The 17,433-nt window shown below is 41.4% G+C and overlaps 1 protein-coding gene across 1 annotated transcript in view; it reads left to right on the plus strand.

Moving 5' to 3' along the window:
* The window catches only part of CREBBP (CREB binding protein), a 100,493-nt gene that overhangs the window by 3,448 nt on the left and 79,612 nt on the right, over positions 1-17,433 (plus strand). The window contains exon 2 of the mRNA XM_009277507.2: positions 14,089-14,801. Coding sequence (XP_009275782.2) covers positions 14,089-14,801 — 713 coding nt within the window. The remainder of the gene's footprint in view (positions 1-14,088; positions 14,802-17,433) is intronic.

The raw sequence follows: 17,433 nt of genomic DNA on the forward strand, positions 1-17,433 counted from the left end.
GGAAGGAGGAAACCCCAGCCGGCAGAAAACGCCGCCCACCCCTGCTTCTGCAGGGGGTGGTCGGGGTTCCTATCTCTGCTCCTTAAAACCCACATGTCGCCCACAACTAAAAGCCCTGTGCAGGCAGCCTCTTCCACTGTGCCCCTGCGTGCGGCACGCTACGGAATAAAAACTCCCTGATAGCGTATTAATATTTTGCTTTTTTTATCCTCGGTTCCTATCTCTGCTCCTTAAAACCCACATGTCGCCCACAACTAAAAGCCCTGTGCAGGCAGCCTCTTCCACTGTGCCCCTGCGTGCGGCACGCTACGGAATAAAAACTCCCTGATAGCGTATTAATATTTTGCTTTTTTTATCCTCCCGCCTGTGACCCCGGTTTAAGGCGCTCGGCTCAACCTGTTCCGAGCATTTTTCCTTAAAAAAAGGAATAATTTGCAGATAATAATTTAAGTTGCAGGGTTGCTTGCGTGATGAAATGCCCAGGCAGGCTGGCAGTTGCTACCACTTTTCTGTATGTCGCGTAGCGCCTTTGGCATGCTTTTTCTTAATCGTGATGGGTTTGTAGGTAATAAAACACATCAAAATTTCTCATTTCCAGCAAGCGCGTGCCTGTTGTAAATACGCACGTGTGTGCATAAGAGCATGTGTGCGCGTAAGGATGTCTTTCAATGTTCCAACTGTTTTAATCAGTGAAACAGTGGTTTTATAGGGACAAGAAGCGTGTTGGACTTGCATTTGTGTTTTCAGAGATTAATGAATCTTGTTGAAGGGACAGCGATAAGTTAATCTTGCTATGCCTGCTGTGTTTTTATAGACTGAAAAAATTATTATTATAATTGAGCTGATAAATTCTGTGGGTTTTTTCAGTTTGCTTAATCTGCATTTGGCAATAGCTTATAGATACTTCAGTCCTTTTGGTTGGGTTTTTTTTATGGCATCTTTTTCTTCTCAGCCTCCAAATAAATGAAACGTGCCAAAAAGAAACCGTATTGAGGGTAAGAATTGGCAGAGAATATCTAGGTGAGGTCTTGTGATTGAACTACGTTAATCCCTTTCGTGGAAGCGACGGAATATCATATGGAAGGCTGATATGCAAGTTGCTACAAAATGCACCACAGTAACTCAGGGAAAGCACAATTTCTCTTTAATTCTTCAGCTAGATATTTTAGACTCTGCTGGTAGCCAGTGAAAGATGTTTGAAGCGGTGTCTTTTTTTTTTTTTCTTTTTTCTTTTTTGAAGTTCACTTGGTCTGTTCTGGAATGCTTCAGTCATAATTACGTCCTGTTCGGCAAGTTCTAATGCGTCTCGGTGAGCTCTGTGCAGTGCTAGATACGTGAACTCCAGCATCTGCATAAAGTTCTGCACGGCTGAGGGGGCCTTTGGTCACCGGGGACGGTAAACCCCAGGTTGTATTTTGAACAAGTAGGAGTGTGTCCGTAGCGTTCTGTCATCATCCCGGTGTTCTTCAGGCAAAAATACCTCTCTGCTTGAGAGTGCAGGTGATGGTTGTGCACTTTTCAAAAAAAATCACTTTAGGTTTGTTGCCAGCAGCTAATGCTGCTCGTTGAAAGATTGCTGAACGTTTCTATGCATTGTAGCAGGCAATATAAATAGTTTGAGCAGTGATTGCTATCAAATACCTGCTCCTGAACCTAAAACAGGCCGCTTTCTTGCACTGAGGCTTAAATGAAAAAGTTATGTTGCGACCTGGAAAGTCGCCTTTGTGACCAGAGGTGCTTGGGTAGGTGGGTTTGAGGCTGGCGCCCTGAACGAGCAGTAAGTTGTGTATTGGATAACTGAATTGTAATTGCAGTCTTAAACCCGCGCTGTTTGGTGCTGCAGCTTGCGTGATTGGGACGTGCTGTAAAAGACGTTGCGTTAGGCCCGGCTGTGCAGTTCTGTTGCTGAACAGTCAGGCTCCGAGCCTGCAAGTGCTTGTAACTGAACGTAGCGGTGTGACGGCGAAGGGTCTGGTGGCAGGCCTGAACATTCGGCAGAAAGCAACTGCTCATCCTTGTTTATATTTCACTTCATGCTTTGATGCGGTGATGTTAAGCAACTCCTTTTTGTCAGGGTAAATTTTAGCTGCCTTTTAACCTTTCTGATAAAAATAGCTCCTCAGCTTACCGGAGCAAAGTTTGTGCAATTGAAATTGGTCTACTTACATTCTGAAAATACAACCTTTCCTGTTAAACTTAAGCGGCTAAATCAAATGTGTGGTCTCAGAGAAGGGAGGAGAGATGAAAGGATAGCAGAAACGTATACTGTGACCATCGTTACGTTTCACGATGGTCCCATTTTGCAGTTGCCCCATTGCTCTTCCTATTAATGAGGAAGGTTAAGACTTGTGGCTGTGAACTTAGCTTGCCGTTGCTGTGCCGTATTGAACAAGCTGACTCCTATAGTAAAATATGCATAGGAAAGATTTTTCCTTGTCTAGCCAGGTAGGAGTAGTGCTTTTGTGTACTTACTGCTTTATTAGGTATACGGTATTTTTCATACCTAAGCATTTGTCTCTTCCGTAACTGTTACGAGGCATTCTCATCTGGCGTGCTGCAGAATAAACAAGGGACTCATACGAAAAGTAGTATTACAGTAACTTTGGTTATGGCAGCGTATTATTTTAACGTTGCGTGTCGTGATTACTTTGTACATTGCTGGCATTGGTCCTTCGGCAGAATATACAGTGAGCTGGCAGCGTTCTTGAGCTGGTCTTGGTCTGAACTCTGCACACAGGTTGTGAAAAACATGCTTGAATGGAGCAGCAGCAAAGCTGGCGTTCTTCAGGTGCCCCTTCACCGTGGTTCTGCCGGTGGCTTGCTGTTGGTCTGTGTTGCGTTGCAAGTAATGCCTCTATCTGCATTTGTTACGTACCCTGCAGCCTTCTGCTGTTGTAGAGCTATGCTAGTTCCAGAAATGACAAACTATAATTTGGGCCAAAGCAGAGGGTGTCCTTAACAGCGTTATGAGTTAATGAATTCCTAAAGTAGGTGAAGTTGGAAAGAAGGTGAGATGAGCGGCTTCGAAAGTCCATTAGAGCTGGATTTTCACCTCATAGTTTCTTGTGTGTGTGGTTTTTGTTTTTTTTTCTTCCACAACTTCAGATCATAAACAGATTAAGCAGTATGGCTGCTGCTGCAAAAGCTGCAGGCTGAGATCTCCAGTAATTCACATGCTCTTTATGGCCCAGTAGCATTGCAGTGCCCGTATTTTAAAACTGGGGAAAGACCGGTCTTGTCGCACGTGCCTTTGTACATGCCGAGATAAGTACACCTCTGGCTAACTCTCAGCGAGCTACAGAACTTCGCAGAAGGGAGTTTGTGTCGATACGCAGCCTGATTTGATCTTACTCTCCTGCCAAAAGCCGGATAGTTGCATTTCAGTGGATTTAGTTTTTAGTTTTAAAAGAGGTGGACTATCTTTAAAACAAAGTAGCTTAAGGAGAGACAGCGAGGCTTTCTAAGCTTGTGTTCACATACTTAGCTGAGACTTCAAATGGACTGACGTCTCGGTGATCCAAAACCAGATTTTGTTTGTGCGCCTGGAAGCATTAGTATGTATGTTTTAGAAGGGTTCATTCCTGCGTAGTTGAAAAGTTTCATGGAAGCCTGTTTAATCAGTCTGCTCTTGTTTTACATGATATGAGCAAAACGGGAGTGCCATTTGTGCGCTGTGACAGTAAAAATCGCTTTTATACACATGCTTTCTCCATCTCTCCCTGGAATAAGAAAAAAGGATAATTCCATTAAGTGAACAGACTTGGATTTATAAGCAGAAAATCGGGGGAAGAAATGCTTCTTCTGAAAAGATGTAGGTGAAGAAGTGCATGTAGTTGTAATTATTTCACAGGAATGTCCTTTGTTTTGTCGTACTGGCACCCCAACTAGCTGGGATGGGAAAAAAATGAGGTGTGGTATTTCATGGCTATGTTGTTTCTTAAGACTTACCATATACGTGTGATGATGGGGGTGGTGGATGGGAGATGATGATGCCAAGCAAAGATGTTTACTTTGATCTGTGTTAAGTTTGATACAAGCTGAATTTTTTTTTTTGCACCTGAAGTGACTGACCTGCATAACTTTATGCCTGCAGTTGTAATCTGGGACAGGAGATTTGTAAGATTAGACAATGGCTACTTTATTGAGAGTCTGGCGCAGCTCATTCTTACCAATTCATGAAGCATTGCTGATAGCAGGTTATTGTATACTTTCTCATTGTTTGGGGTTTTTTATAGATTTTTCCAAGGAGTTTGACACTAACATCTGTGTGAGCAGATGATCTGCCAACCTGATTTTATGTGCCAGTCCGCAGCCCTACAATCGGGCCCCTTCCTCTTTTTAAATTCATACTTGGAGTGATAATTGCATATGTACTTGGGAGTTTATCAAATTGATTTCTCCCCCCCGCAACTTAAAATTAACGTGGTAAATGCTGTCTTGTGCTGTGGCATAGAGCTCCTGGAGAAGCCCTGCCAACAGCAGGCAGGAATAAAGGCTGTGCTCGGGGGGTCAGTCTTTGTTGTACCCCAGAGATCTCTCGATAGCTTGTGAAATGATTCCCAGTTTTCTGTTGCAAATTATTCACTTTCTGTTCTGGCTGAACGTTCCTTGGAGTCATAGTCCAGTGCCATTAATTATTTCTACAGCGAGATGCTGTGTTTCGTTATCATATCTGCAACTTCAAGTTAAAAAAAAATCCACCTATTTTTGGTGTTTATTTTTATTAGAGATTTTGATCTCTGTTGTTACCTGCTAATAGAGAAGAACACAAACAAAAATCTCACTCTCTTAGCAAAATACTGCAGGTTAATGTGAAATGGGGGTGGAAGGGGTAGTTGAAAAACAGGATTTGAAAAATTCTGGGGTTTGTTCTTATACAACGAAAAAGCATGTGGGATAGCTTAGAAATCTGACACTTTCATCCTAATTTGGTTTACACTTTCAAGAATTTTTGCTTTGTAAATCTTCCTTTTAACATATGTTATGTTTTCCATCTGTCTTCTCAGATGTCTAAGATAGAGAACCTAAATCTTTTATTTGGAAAACTCTCTTTAATAGAGATGTCTTAACAAATACTATCAAGTATTCTGCAGAACCATAGTGTGAATCAAAAGAAAACTGAAACTTCTATTGTCACTGGTAATTCGCAATCATAACTCAGTCTAAATCTCTTAACATCTACTCTTCAAAAGCTTCACTTCATCTTGCCATTCCTCTTTTCTTATTCACCACCATTGAGAAATAAGGATCTTATTTGGAGCGTTGAATAAATACAGTATCTTTGATTTGCAATAACTTTGTGTGTGCATGTATATATTTTTATTTATACATATATATGCCTGTAAAGTAATCTCCTACTTCTCTGAGGGTCATCTTTAATGCTGTGGGAAATTCCTCAGGAAGACGGCATTGTCAAAAGGAGTTGCTCTTTCTAGGTGATGTGCCTCCCAGTCCCACAGGTAGACATTATTTCATCGCTGCTGTTGGACACCTCTGAGGCAGACATTGGAGATAGCTGCTTTCTGTTGCACACTAAGAAGGAAAATGGAATATTAGATTCCAACCCCTGTCCGTGTGTGTCACACCTGAAGAGCACGAGCTTCTCTCTCGCTCTGCCCAACTTTACCACTGCTGGTTCTTTGATAGCTGTTTTAGTGGGTGTTGTTGATGACATAGCTCCTGTGTCATCTCCTGTGTAGTTTCATCTAATGGAGCAAAGAAACGTGGAAATTACCAAGAGACTTGAATTCAGTAAGAACTGAATGTAAACCTGTTTTGTAGTAGCTGTGAAGTTTTGTCCTACGGTTCATAAACTCCTTTAAGGAAAGTATTAATGAGAGTGTTTCAGAAAAGCCTCATCTCACTGAAATTAATACTTTAAAGTAAAATAGATTTGTGAGGGCATTGGTTTTTCTGTATTCAGTCAGTTACGGTTGGAGGCTTTTTTAGAGTGAAATATATAAAAATCATTAGTTTTAAGCGCATGTCTGCTGTTGCTTCCTTATGCGCGTTTGGCTTATTTTGTGTTGTATGTTCTTGCACAGCTGAATTTGAGTTGCCAAGCAAACGACCCTTCACTTATAATTTGGTATCAGAAATAGGGAGGAAAAAGTGGCATTAAAACAAAGAGAACGGAAATACACTTTTTGCAGCTGTTACACATCATAAAGGAGACACAAAACTTGCCTGTTTCCTAGTAATCTTGAGTAACGCTTTTTTTGTTTGTTTCATAATACTACTTCAAGTACATATTACTCATTGCTACTTTAGTCTTCGCAGAATAGGCCTGTTCTGTGCTTCTGTTACAGAAGGTGCATAAAGGTGGGAACTTTCAGAGAAGGACTTGTGTAGCTGAAGGGAGTGTTTGAAGCAGCCTGGGCTAGAAGGCAATACTGAGCATGGAGGTCTCACCACCGATGCTGTCAGTCATTGTGGGGAGGATGGAGGACTGAACAATTTAAAATCTGAAATGCCTTGTGTTGACCTATGTATTTCATAAGAAGTCTGTGGCCAGAGAATGTCACAGTTAAAGTTTGTTTGTCAAGATAATTCACGTCTTTGTACGTTATCTGCTGATTTTTTTTCCAGATGTGCAGTGAGGGTGGCACAGCCTTAACGTGAAGCAGTGGATCTGTCAGTTGTGTGAGCCAACTGAAGGCATTTGCATGCAAACGCTCTGTTTTGGTACAGACTGTGCATTTCATGCTGCCTTAAGCAAGTGCCTACTATTAATTACCAGATTCTCAGATGATTCCTCTTTAAAGGATCATCCCAAACTTAAATGTTTTGTCAGCTGTTAAAATAGGGCAACAGAAAAGATGTGTGCATTTGTGATAGGATGAGGAGGAGATCTCGCTTCTGTTAATGTGCTCCAAGAACCCTAAAATACTTAGTCTTCATCAGGATGATCTTGTGAATGAGAAGCTGATGTTTACCAGTGTGGTGGTCTCCCAGCCTATAGGCAGATCGCTTGCGTCCTCTTCCTTCTGTCCAGATTGCTGCTCTTACGGCAAAGAAAATTACTGAAGCCTTTTGGTCAGTAAGTGTGTGTAGTCTGATTGCCACATGCAATGTGACAATAGTCATGTCCGTGTTGTTGATGCTACTGGGTAGGATTTAAAGTTGCTCGCAAGAGCAGACACAGCAATAGTGTCAAAATAGCGCAGACACCTTGGGAAACAATTAAGAGGAAGAATGGTTATGGAGAGGCTCTGTAGGACCAGAGGAAAGCAAAGCCAATCCATCATTTGCCATCTGATGCTTCCAAGAACAGACCAGAGTGAGCACTCTTGTTGGGCTGCTTCTGCCACACGTTTTGGGGATTATTTTGGTTTTATTTCCCTCTGGCATCTGGGAGGAGGTAAAAGACTAGCTTCTTATCTGAATGCATTTTTCATATTTGTTTCTGTATATTAACTTCGGTACCAGGCACATTTAATGTGCCCTTATATACTACTTTGTTTTTAATAGTGGAACATTCAAGTAATCTGTGATTTTTTTTTTATTTTTTTTTTTTTTTTAATGGAAGGGTAGTAGAAGTAGATCTGAAAACAGGGATTATTCCTGAAAGAAGCCAGTATCTTGGGTTTTTCTGGACCTTCAACACAGATTGTATTTTCATTATGAGCACAGCAAAAGAGAGGTGGCGGAGACAATTTGGATAAGTACAGTAGAGAGAAACTTGAGGTTATGACATTGCGATACACAGTGCGCAAGCAGAAAGAGAGGCTAGCAACTAAACTCGGTGTAATCAGGGAAAGATCTCAGTTTATACCGTTCTCTTTTCAGGGAGGTGAGAAAGAAGCCAGGGGCAGAACAGTTGGTCTTTCCTGTATCAGGTAGTTATCATCACACACATTAGTTGTGGTACAGGGGATATAGATACGTGCGTTTTCCCCGTCCTGACTTGTATGTCTGGTGTTTGGGCTGGTGTCGGGAGCGTTTTTAAAACTGAATTAATAATACTGGTAGTATTGCAGTAGAGGTTAGAAGAGAACTGATTTCTTTTTCATTAGCTTCTTGATTTGTTTGCTCTGTGTAATGAGCTTCAGTTTTGAAAAGTCACTTAGTTGCTGAAGTCTTACAAAAATGGATTGGGGGAGATTTTAGGAGCTTGAAGCTGCTTTAACTTAAGATTAAGTAGATTCTAAGCTGATAGTGTCTCTTTTGGTTCTTGGGATGCACAAAATGGATCTAATTTGATTGGTTTTAGGAACTGTGTCGCTGCTTAGTTGCATGTCTATACCCTGAATGGTATTCATCTTACAGAGAATCATGCTTTGCTAGAAGACAAGTTGCAAAGGCAGTGTGGTAGAGTGAATGCCTCCTTCTCAATCTCTCTATCCCTAAAATCCCAGCCACAGGAAAGCAAGAGAAGGCAAGTGTTACACCCATTTTCAAGAAAGGCTAAAAGGACAATACAGGCAACTACAGACGGGTCAGCCTCCCTTCCATCACTGGGAAGATCATGGAGGAGCTGGAGTGAATTTAGTGAAGGGCTACCAAGGAGGTCAGGGGGGCTGGAGCACTTGCCCTTTGAGAAGAGGCTGAGGGGCTCGGCTACAGACCTCCTGATGTACCTTCCAACCTGAGTGACTGTGAGTCTGTAAGCAAGACAGCACTGTGATAATTATTCTAATGAGTTTCCTAGAGGCAAGTACCTAGAATGCCTAATGGGGAGGCTCGTTTCTGTGTATTGATATAGTTGAATTTTGACCAGTCCACTCACTTAGGAACGAGCAAACCAGACTATATTTCTTTCTCATCCCAAATGCAAGTAGTTCAAAAGATCAGGCAGAAAGAAATTTAGTTAAATATCCAAATCTCTTATTATGCAAACTGTAACTTGTTGGGGCTCGTCCGGATGCCTGCTATTGGATCTCTCATTTCCCCCTCACCCTCCTCCACCCAGCCTTTAGGGTCTCCTTGGCCCAGCCAGGTCCTTCATCGCTGTGTTTCTCAACCTGGTTGTTAAACATCATGTTCTGAAAAAGTGATGCTCCTTTTCTGAAAGTCAAGGTCAGGTGCATGTCAGTTTGCAATCTTTCTGTGTGTCTTGTTAGGTTAAGACGCTAATGTAAAGTTTCCTTACTGGAAATTTTATTTTTTTCTATGAATGCATTGTTTAATTGCTCTAAAACATTAAATGTGCTAATTGTCTTTTATGAAACAATAAATTATAGAATCCTCAAACCTCGAAAGGAGGTTGGGATGGATGTGGTAATTGCTGACTGCACCAAACAGTATGGCTGTTGAGTTGAGTTACCTGACACTGGATTTTAGGGAATGGTTGGAGCTCTGAACTGTTGAGGCTTTGTCTGCTGGGGTCTGGCGTGATTGAAAGAAGCCTTACAAAACAAAATTGGGCTCACTGAAATGTAACAGCTATGTTGGCATGAAAGAAAGGCACGGTGAAAATAAAATACTGCTTGTGTACTGGGACTGCAGCGTGACTTCAGTGTCTGCTCCGTGGATGGGCAGTCAAAGTTTGGGACAGGAAAATTCCCAGTCACATTTCAAGTGGAGATTATGCTGTTAAAAAATGAAACGGAATTTGATAGTTCTTTGCCTGCTTGCTGTGTGATACGTTTGAGATAATAAATTACGTAAAGAAATACCTTAGAATGTTTGTCACCTCTCCGGGCTGAGCTAAAGGGAAAAAAATGGTGACACTGAAACAAGTTAGTTGATTGAATATGTATATTAAGAAAGAATCTCCTGATAACAGTTGCAAGTAGTCATACAGATGAAAATGTTCTACCTGAGAACGCAGCACAGTTTTTTTTTTCTTCTGAGAAGGCTTGGAAGGAAACAGAACATCTTTTTTCTTATTCTGGTTGCTGAAATTGTCGTCCAGGAAGGCAGAAAACTGTGACACTTAAGCTCATAAAACTGAAATTAGGAGAGAGTGTGTCTCAAGTGTGGTTATCTTCTGTGTGTGAAAATAGCTGCTCAAAGGACGCAAAATTCTCAAATTAGAAAAGGACCCCTTTGGAAAGAGTGGGGGTGTTGTAGTTGCCAGTGCTTCTCCAAACCTTCTGAAAGACGTGTTATCTCTGGTTTTTGGCTCTCTTCTGTTAAGAGGCCGTTTGGTTTTATGTAACAGAGATAATGGAAGGTGTGAGGTTTAGGATCGGAAGTGCTGTGTGAGAGACGGACGCTACGAGGTGGGCTCCACAGCCTTAGTCAGCTCTACTGCTTCCTGAGCACTGAAATCAGACATATGTGCCTTATTAGGTACGGGAATCTATCCTCTTTTAAAATAAACCCCCTTTTTCTGTTCTGTTGCATGCTAGGTAAGCAGCAGGTTTGAGAGACGGAGCAGGTACAAAGCTCGGTAGTTGGAGTGGGACTCGTCAGTGTAGGTATTTTTTGAGCATTGCTTCAGATAACTGTATGTAAGGGCAAAGGCATCTGTTGATTTTTTTTTTTTTTTAGACTCTTGGTAGCTGCCATTGACTTTGAGAAATAGTTGAAGCATTGGGAATGGGATCAGTTATGTTCTTCTCATGAAGATGAGGGGACTGAGGTTACTTTTCATTTTGCTACTAGTAGAAATGGGCCGCATTCGTTTTATGGCAGATTTTCATATGTGTATAAATATATTTATTATTTTTATAACTGCCAAGACAATCTCTTATCTTTATGGATTTGTTGCAGACATGCTCAAGTAGAGCATGTTGTATTTTATAACTGTTGTAAAATGTGCCTTGTGTTGATGTTTTTAATGTACATGACTGATTAAAATATAAAAGCAGGAAGATTAATCATTGCCTGAACATTTGAATGCTCAGTGAATTTTTACACAGCCGCTGTGCTAAGCTGTTTACCTGCTTTTTATTTTCCTGCTGGCAGAGCTGTAAACTTTCCATGCCTAACCTTAACGTCTAGCCTTCTTACAGGAGCTTAAGAGTGGTAGATTATTTTAGGTTTTAAGAGGCAGTATTCCCAAACGCTTTCTTCACTCTTTTCATAAACTGCAAAAACATTTCCAGTCCTTGGCTCTGGCAAGACTGTTAAGAGTCCAGCCAGCCAAACAAAAAAAATTTGAGCAGTTATAATCCAACATCCCATTTTTGAAATACAACTAGAAAAAAAACCTCTTCTTTTTTTTTAAGCCACATTAACATCTTCTCCCTCCACATTTTGTCAGTTTTCCTCTGCCCCGGCCCCGTGTGTGCACATGCACACACCCCCCGATATGTATCTTTTGTTCATGAAATATTAACAATTTGAGTGCAGAAGCTGGGAGAAGCACCGTTTGTGGGATTTACAAAAGTTGTCTGAACAAGCGCTGTAACCTTGAACTTCCCAGCAAGCCGGGGTTGACGAGAGCAGTTTAACAAAGGCGAAGCTTCAGCCATGGGCTGTGTCACCACCCTTCGTGACACGCAGGCAGATGGCTTTGGTTGCGCTCCAGGCTGCAGCCGCCGCCGTCTGTGGCAGAGCCTGCTGGCACGCGGGGAGAGGGGCTGCGCTGCGGGGACCCGAGCACTGGGGACTCGCTTCTGGCCAAACGGGGCTTGGTGCCGAAAACGGGCGATGGGGTTTTCATCAGAGGGGAGGTTAGAGATGGATGGAAGGTTAAAAATAGTGAAATCTTGGAAGAAGGAAAGTAGAACCAAAATATATAGGAAGAGACACGAATCGCAGCATAGCGAGTGTCAAGTGGTTGTGTGGGAAAGAGGAGGAGAGATGAAGCGATTGCCAAAAGGAATGTAGTTGAAGGTACACCAGGAATTTCTGTAAAAGACAAGCCGAAAAGGTGAACTAAACAACTGAAGGGAAAGGCAGCAAGTAAGAGAGAAATTACAAATACTTTAATGAACCTAGCTAACGAAAACATTAGTTTGTTACTTCCCTGCTTGAAAGGGAATAGGAGGTCTCTTCCTGAACTGTGGTGTATTTTGTCACGGCCAACGTCGTGCAAGCCTGGAAGGATTCTTCAGAGCTTATTGAGTTCAGTAGGTAACGATGGCAAGATGTAGGCCCCTAAAGGACATGCTGCTGTGAGCGCCTCAAAACAGGCAGAATCTAACATTTTTGTGTATATTTACTATGACTGTTTATGTAATTCACTGGTCATTGCAACACATCTGAAAATTTGTATTAATTTTTCTTCAGTTAGGTTGAATTGAAAGTTCGAATGCTGATGAAATGCGTTGTATTTAAATGTATTGAGCTGTGTTGGTAATGCCTCCTAGCTTTGTGTTACAGGTTACGTGGTGTTTGGTTTTTGTTGTTTCTTTTCAACACAGTTAGTGTGGTCCAGGCTGTCACTTGCTGAACGATCTTGTACCACTTTTGCAACCTGAGTCTTGCACCAACTTTTTGTGGTTGAAGAGTGAATTAAACTTTAAAATAATGAAGCTTTTGGGATGCCCTTCTTAGAAAAGAACTTTTGCTTGCTCTTACCTGGAAAAAATGTGATTTGTCTGTTGCTCACTGTAAGAGGACTAGGGTTTTTCAGGGCTGGCTTTGGGGGGGCAAAATAACATTTTCACACATTTCTGTTACGTTACAGTAAAAAATGGTTGTCTTAGATCACATTCTTGCGCTGGAAAACTTTTCTGAGATGTGCTGCATGTTTGAACAGCTGCTCTGATGAATTGAGTCTAGTCTGCTTACATGTTTATTAATATTGCTGTATGCACTTGTCCTTAGGTCTTCAAATAGAACTTTTATTTTCACATGGGAGTACCTATATACAGTCAAGTAACTTTCTGGTTTTAATTACATACCAAAATAACATTGTTACACAGACATCGCTTATGATGTGCAATAAAACATTTTAGTGAACCCGAGCTCCTCCTTTTTAAAAAACAAAACAAAAAACCCCACCACTTTTTATCGGTTTGGATGTTACAGTCAGGCAGAGCACTTCCTTCAAGTGGCTTAATGAAGATTTGATTGATTTATTTTGCTCATCTGGAGAGTGTGTGGATTACCTCTGTCAATATTGGGCATGATAAATGAGGGCTGGGTACTTACAGAGCAATTTGAATTACTTGAGCTGTTCAGGGATCGAGAAGTGACTTGATTCAAGAGGCATTACGAGGAGAAAATGCTGAGTTCCTTTCAGGATCTTCTGAGGTAGTGGATCATGATACAAATCAATGACTAGAAACTGATACTGAACACACTTATATGTGAGACTGGGATCAAACTACTGAAGAAGTAGTTAGAATCATAGAATAGTTTGGATTGGAAGGGACCTTTCAAGGTCATCTAGTCCAACCCCCCTGCTGTGGGCAGGGACATCTTCAACTAGATGAGGTTGCTCAGAGCCCCGTCCAACCTGACCTTTAATGTTTCCAGGGATGGGGCATCCACCACCTCTCTGGGCAACCTGTGCCGGTGCTTCACCACCCTCAGCATAAAAAAATTTCTTCCTTAACATCGAGTCTAAATCTACCCCCCTTTAGTTTAAAAAACATTCCCCCTTGTCCTGTTGCAACAGGCCCTGCTAAAAAGTTTGCTGTCATCTTTTTTATAAGCCCCCTTTAAGTACTTTTACAGCTTTAGTTGTTGTCTTTTGATCAAGCTTCAAAGCCTAGCTGGAAGATGTTCTTTGGCCATACGCAAACATAAATTACAAAGTTGAGGTAGGATTACTGGGTGAAATGCAGTGGCCTGGGATTACATAGGAGGTTGGAGAAGGTGATATAATCGCTCTTTTGGGAGAGTAAATCAATAGAGAAAAAAAAAATTCTTGATATTTCTACCGCCTTCTTTTAGCCAAAAGAAGAGAGATTTAGGAATTAGATTAGATCATTGTATTTGTGCCACCTTCATTTCTTAAGCTTGGTACAATGTTTTGTCGAAAGTCTTGTGAAAAAACTACTTACTGGCCAGTGCTCTACCCTGTATGGTTGTATGTGCACAGCGTGTGTCAGTGACTGTGCTTTCTGAAAGACTGGAGTTCGTGTCATGGGGACCCTCGCTCGCTTTCTGGCAATATTGAGTCTTGGGTATAGATGTACCTTAATGCATGTCATTGTTTACGACTAGTACAAAGCAGTATAGATGAATATTTTAGTCACTTGTCTGTCATGTTTTTCTCACCTGTGTTTCTGTTTTAACTTGTAGATTTTGGATCTTTGTTTGACTTGGAAAATGATCTTCCTGATGAGCTGATCCCCAATGGCGAGTTGGGCCTTTTAAACAGCAGTGGGAACCTTGTTCCAGATGCAGCTTCCAAACACAAACAACTTTCCGAACTTCTAAGGGGAGGCAGTGGCTCTTCCTTAAACCCAGGAATTGGAAATGTGAACTCAAATAGCCCTGTCCAGCAGGGAGTTGGTAGTCAAGTTCAAGGGCAGCCGAACAGTGCTAATATTGGTAATCTGGGTGCTATGGGTAAGAGCCCTTTAAACCAGGGAGACTCTTCTGCTTCAGGCCTGGCAAAGCAAGCAGCCAGCACCTCTGGACCTACCACACCTGCATCACAAACTCTGAACTCTCAAGCACAAAAACAAGTGGGGATGGTGACGAGCAGCCCTGCAACATCACAGACTGGACCTGGGATATGTATGAATACTAATTTCAGTCAGACACACCAGAGCCTTCTCAACAGTAATTCTGGTCACAGTTTAATGAATCAGCCTCAGCAAGGACAAGGGCAGGTAATGAATGGATCTCTTGGGGCAGCTGGAAGAGGAAGGGGAGCAGGAATGCAATATTCTGCCCCTGCCATGCAGGGGAATGCAGGCAGTGTGCTGGCAGAGACTTTAACCCAAGTATCTCCACAGATGGCTGGTCACACCGGACTGAACACAGCACAGACAGGAGCAATGACTAAAGTATGTACATGTAATTTAATATATTCTAGTTACTGCACTTGTTTTTTCTCCATACAGGTGTTTAGCAAATGTATTTTCTTTTCTGGAACAGAACTGAAGAATGCACTTTCTTGAGTCTGTAGTTATCCGTTTCAGTCACCGGTGATATCATGAAAGCAAGATAATTGAAAAAGTATTTCTCATGTAATCAGAAATGAAAGCACTTGTTGAAAAACACATCCTTGAAGTTAAAAGTTGGATAGTATCTTAAGCAGGGTGAATTAGAAGAGAGTAGTGTAATCCTGCAAAAAAAACTATTAGAGAAGTATTTGTAGATTGAAGGGAGAGGTGTAGCAATTGGTCCTCTTGTCAAGGACCACTGTCCACAGCTGTGCAGTGAATGTGTTTCAAATATAGAGGAACTCATCTGAAAACGTTAAATTTCACATGGCTTGCCAAGCTAATGCAAACTCTGCGAAAGGGAAGGGCAGCGTCTGGGAAAGAAGTCTAATTCGGTGGCCGTTGCAGATTGAGGCAGGGAATATATACACCTGGAAGTATCTGCAGTCGTGGGGCACTGCTCTGGTCCCGTATCTGGGACTATATCTGCTTGATATAGTCATTGCTTTTTAGTCCTTCATTTTCCAGGTGTGAGCTTAGAGAAGTGTTACGATTGCTGCTCCTCCTGTCTTGCAGTTGGATAGCAGTGTGCCTCATCTCTTGTCTGTGTTGCTTCGGTCCAGTTCCTTCCTGAAACTTTGATGGCAAACCCATCCTGTTCTGATATGTAGAAAAATACAATTTAATCTCTGATATTTTGTCTATTCATACATCGCTAGTCATTATCATTGTAGTTTATTAACATGTAAGTGTTAATTCATTAATGTGTTAGCAGTCATGGAAAAAATTGCCTGACATAGAAGAAATCATGTTCTCTGAAGAAATGCTGACATCATTGTGGAGTACTGTGTAGTTCATTTTAATTTTTGAAAATAAAAATATAAAAAGCATTTTCTCGGCACCAAAGGAGATCCCTTTGGTTGAGGAAGAGATGCTTGTGGTCTGAGTGAAGGTCGTGTGAAAGTGGATATAGCTGTCTCCAGCCTCCAAATTGGCTAAATTTGCTGTGTGGAGGGGATTGGTCTGCACAGAAAGAAATTCAGCTTATCTTCCATTTGTTTTTCTTTGAAATTTGCGGGAAGAGTGACAAATTCTAATTATCTGGCTTATTTCTATAAACTTATGGTTATCTAAGTTTGTAGGAGTAGATTTTTCCTAGCCACTACGCAGTTATGTGATGAAACTGCTGATTTATTTTTTTTTATGTGAACTAACTCAAGTAGAATTGCCCCGAAGCAGAGGGACTTGCTTAAGGTCTTCATTTGACAGAGTATGTATGAACCCGGTGGGGGAGGTTCTGTGATGTCTTGGCTTCTTTTAAACGAACCCACCCCTGGTAAGGAATAGGCCAGCACTCGGACAAATTCCATTCTTCAAGGACTTCAGTCTTAGCCTGATGCCAGCTGCAAATGGGATTCACCAGCTTGGGAAGGCGACCTGGACTTTCTCAGCGTATGTTCAAGTAGTAAAGTAAAAGTTAATTTGGACAAGGAATATGTTGCAAAAGAATAGTGGAAGTGTTCCTGTTATGCAAATCATTAGGGAGTCCTTGTATGCAGTGCTGTGCTCAGCACTGGTGATGCATTTCCAAAAGATTAGAGCAAAATTAGTGCTTTCAGAAGTTGGACACAAAGTTGTTTGGAGAAACTGAAAAGGTAGGACTATTTAATGACAGACCATAAGTGATAAAATGGTGTTTCTGTGAAGGTGCTAGCACGTAAGAGAAAACAATTTTAAAAACTTGGCCAACTTGAAAAAAAAATAGGAAATTTGGAGTTTTCCAGGGCTTCATCTCATGTTGAATAAGATGAAGCTTAAAAGGATTGTGTGTTTTATTTATTTGTTGTGGGGTTTTTTAAGTTTTTCTTTCTTTATGTCTTAATTTTCTCTTAGTAAGAGAGCAAGCAAGCTCAATGTTTTGTGTTTCCATTTTGGAACAAATTACTTGCTCCCTGATTTTTCTCCCGACAAGCAGCAGCGTTCTCCATTTTTGCCATTCTCTTTAATAGGCATTTGAGGATTGGCATCCTCTTCCAGTCTCTTCCCACCCCCGGTGTGTTGTCCTAATAGGATTATCAACTGTGATTGTGTGCTAGCTTTTTCTCTTATTGATGCTCCAGTTGCGATGAAAGCTTTTAAGAAAAGTAAAGAAACATTTCAGTGAGTTTGTCTGTTCTTCTGAAACTGAAATTTCTGCTGAAGGAGAATGTGGGTTAGTTTGGTTTTTTACCTCCTGTTCCCTGATGTTTACCACTTAATGTATACAGCTTAAAAGATTTGAAGAGCAGCAATAAAAGTGGTGAGGCAGCTGATCTGCCTAATAGCGAATGTGCCTAACTTGACTGAACGGCTTAAAATGTAGCTGCCATCAGGCTTGAAGGACTGTATCGAGGCTGGAAGCAAATTCTCTAGGAGGTGACTGTAGCAATATATCCTAAGGGAAGGAAAGAGGTGTGAAATACAAATGCAGAAAAAAATCTAAAATAACTTTTTAAACCAAGATTTTATCATGTTTAAAATAAGTGATGTGCAT

Source organism: Aptenodytes forsteri, unplaced genomic scaffold (assembly GCF_000699145.1).
Source record: "Aptenodytes forsteri isolate BGI_AS27 unplaced genomic scaffold, ASM69914v1 Scaffold26, whole genome shotgun sequence".
Taxonomy (NCBI): Eukaryota; Metazoa; Chordata; class Aves; order Sphenisciformes; family Spheniscidae; genus Aptenodytes; species Aptenodytes forsteri.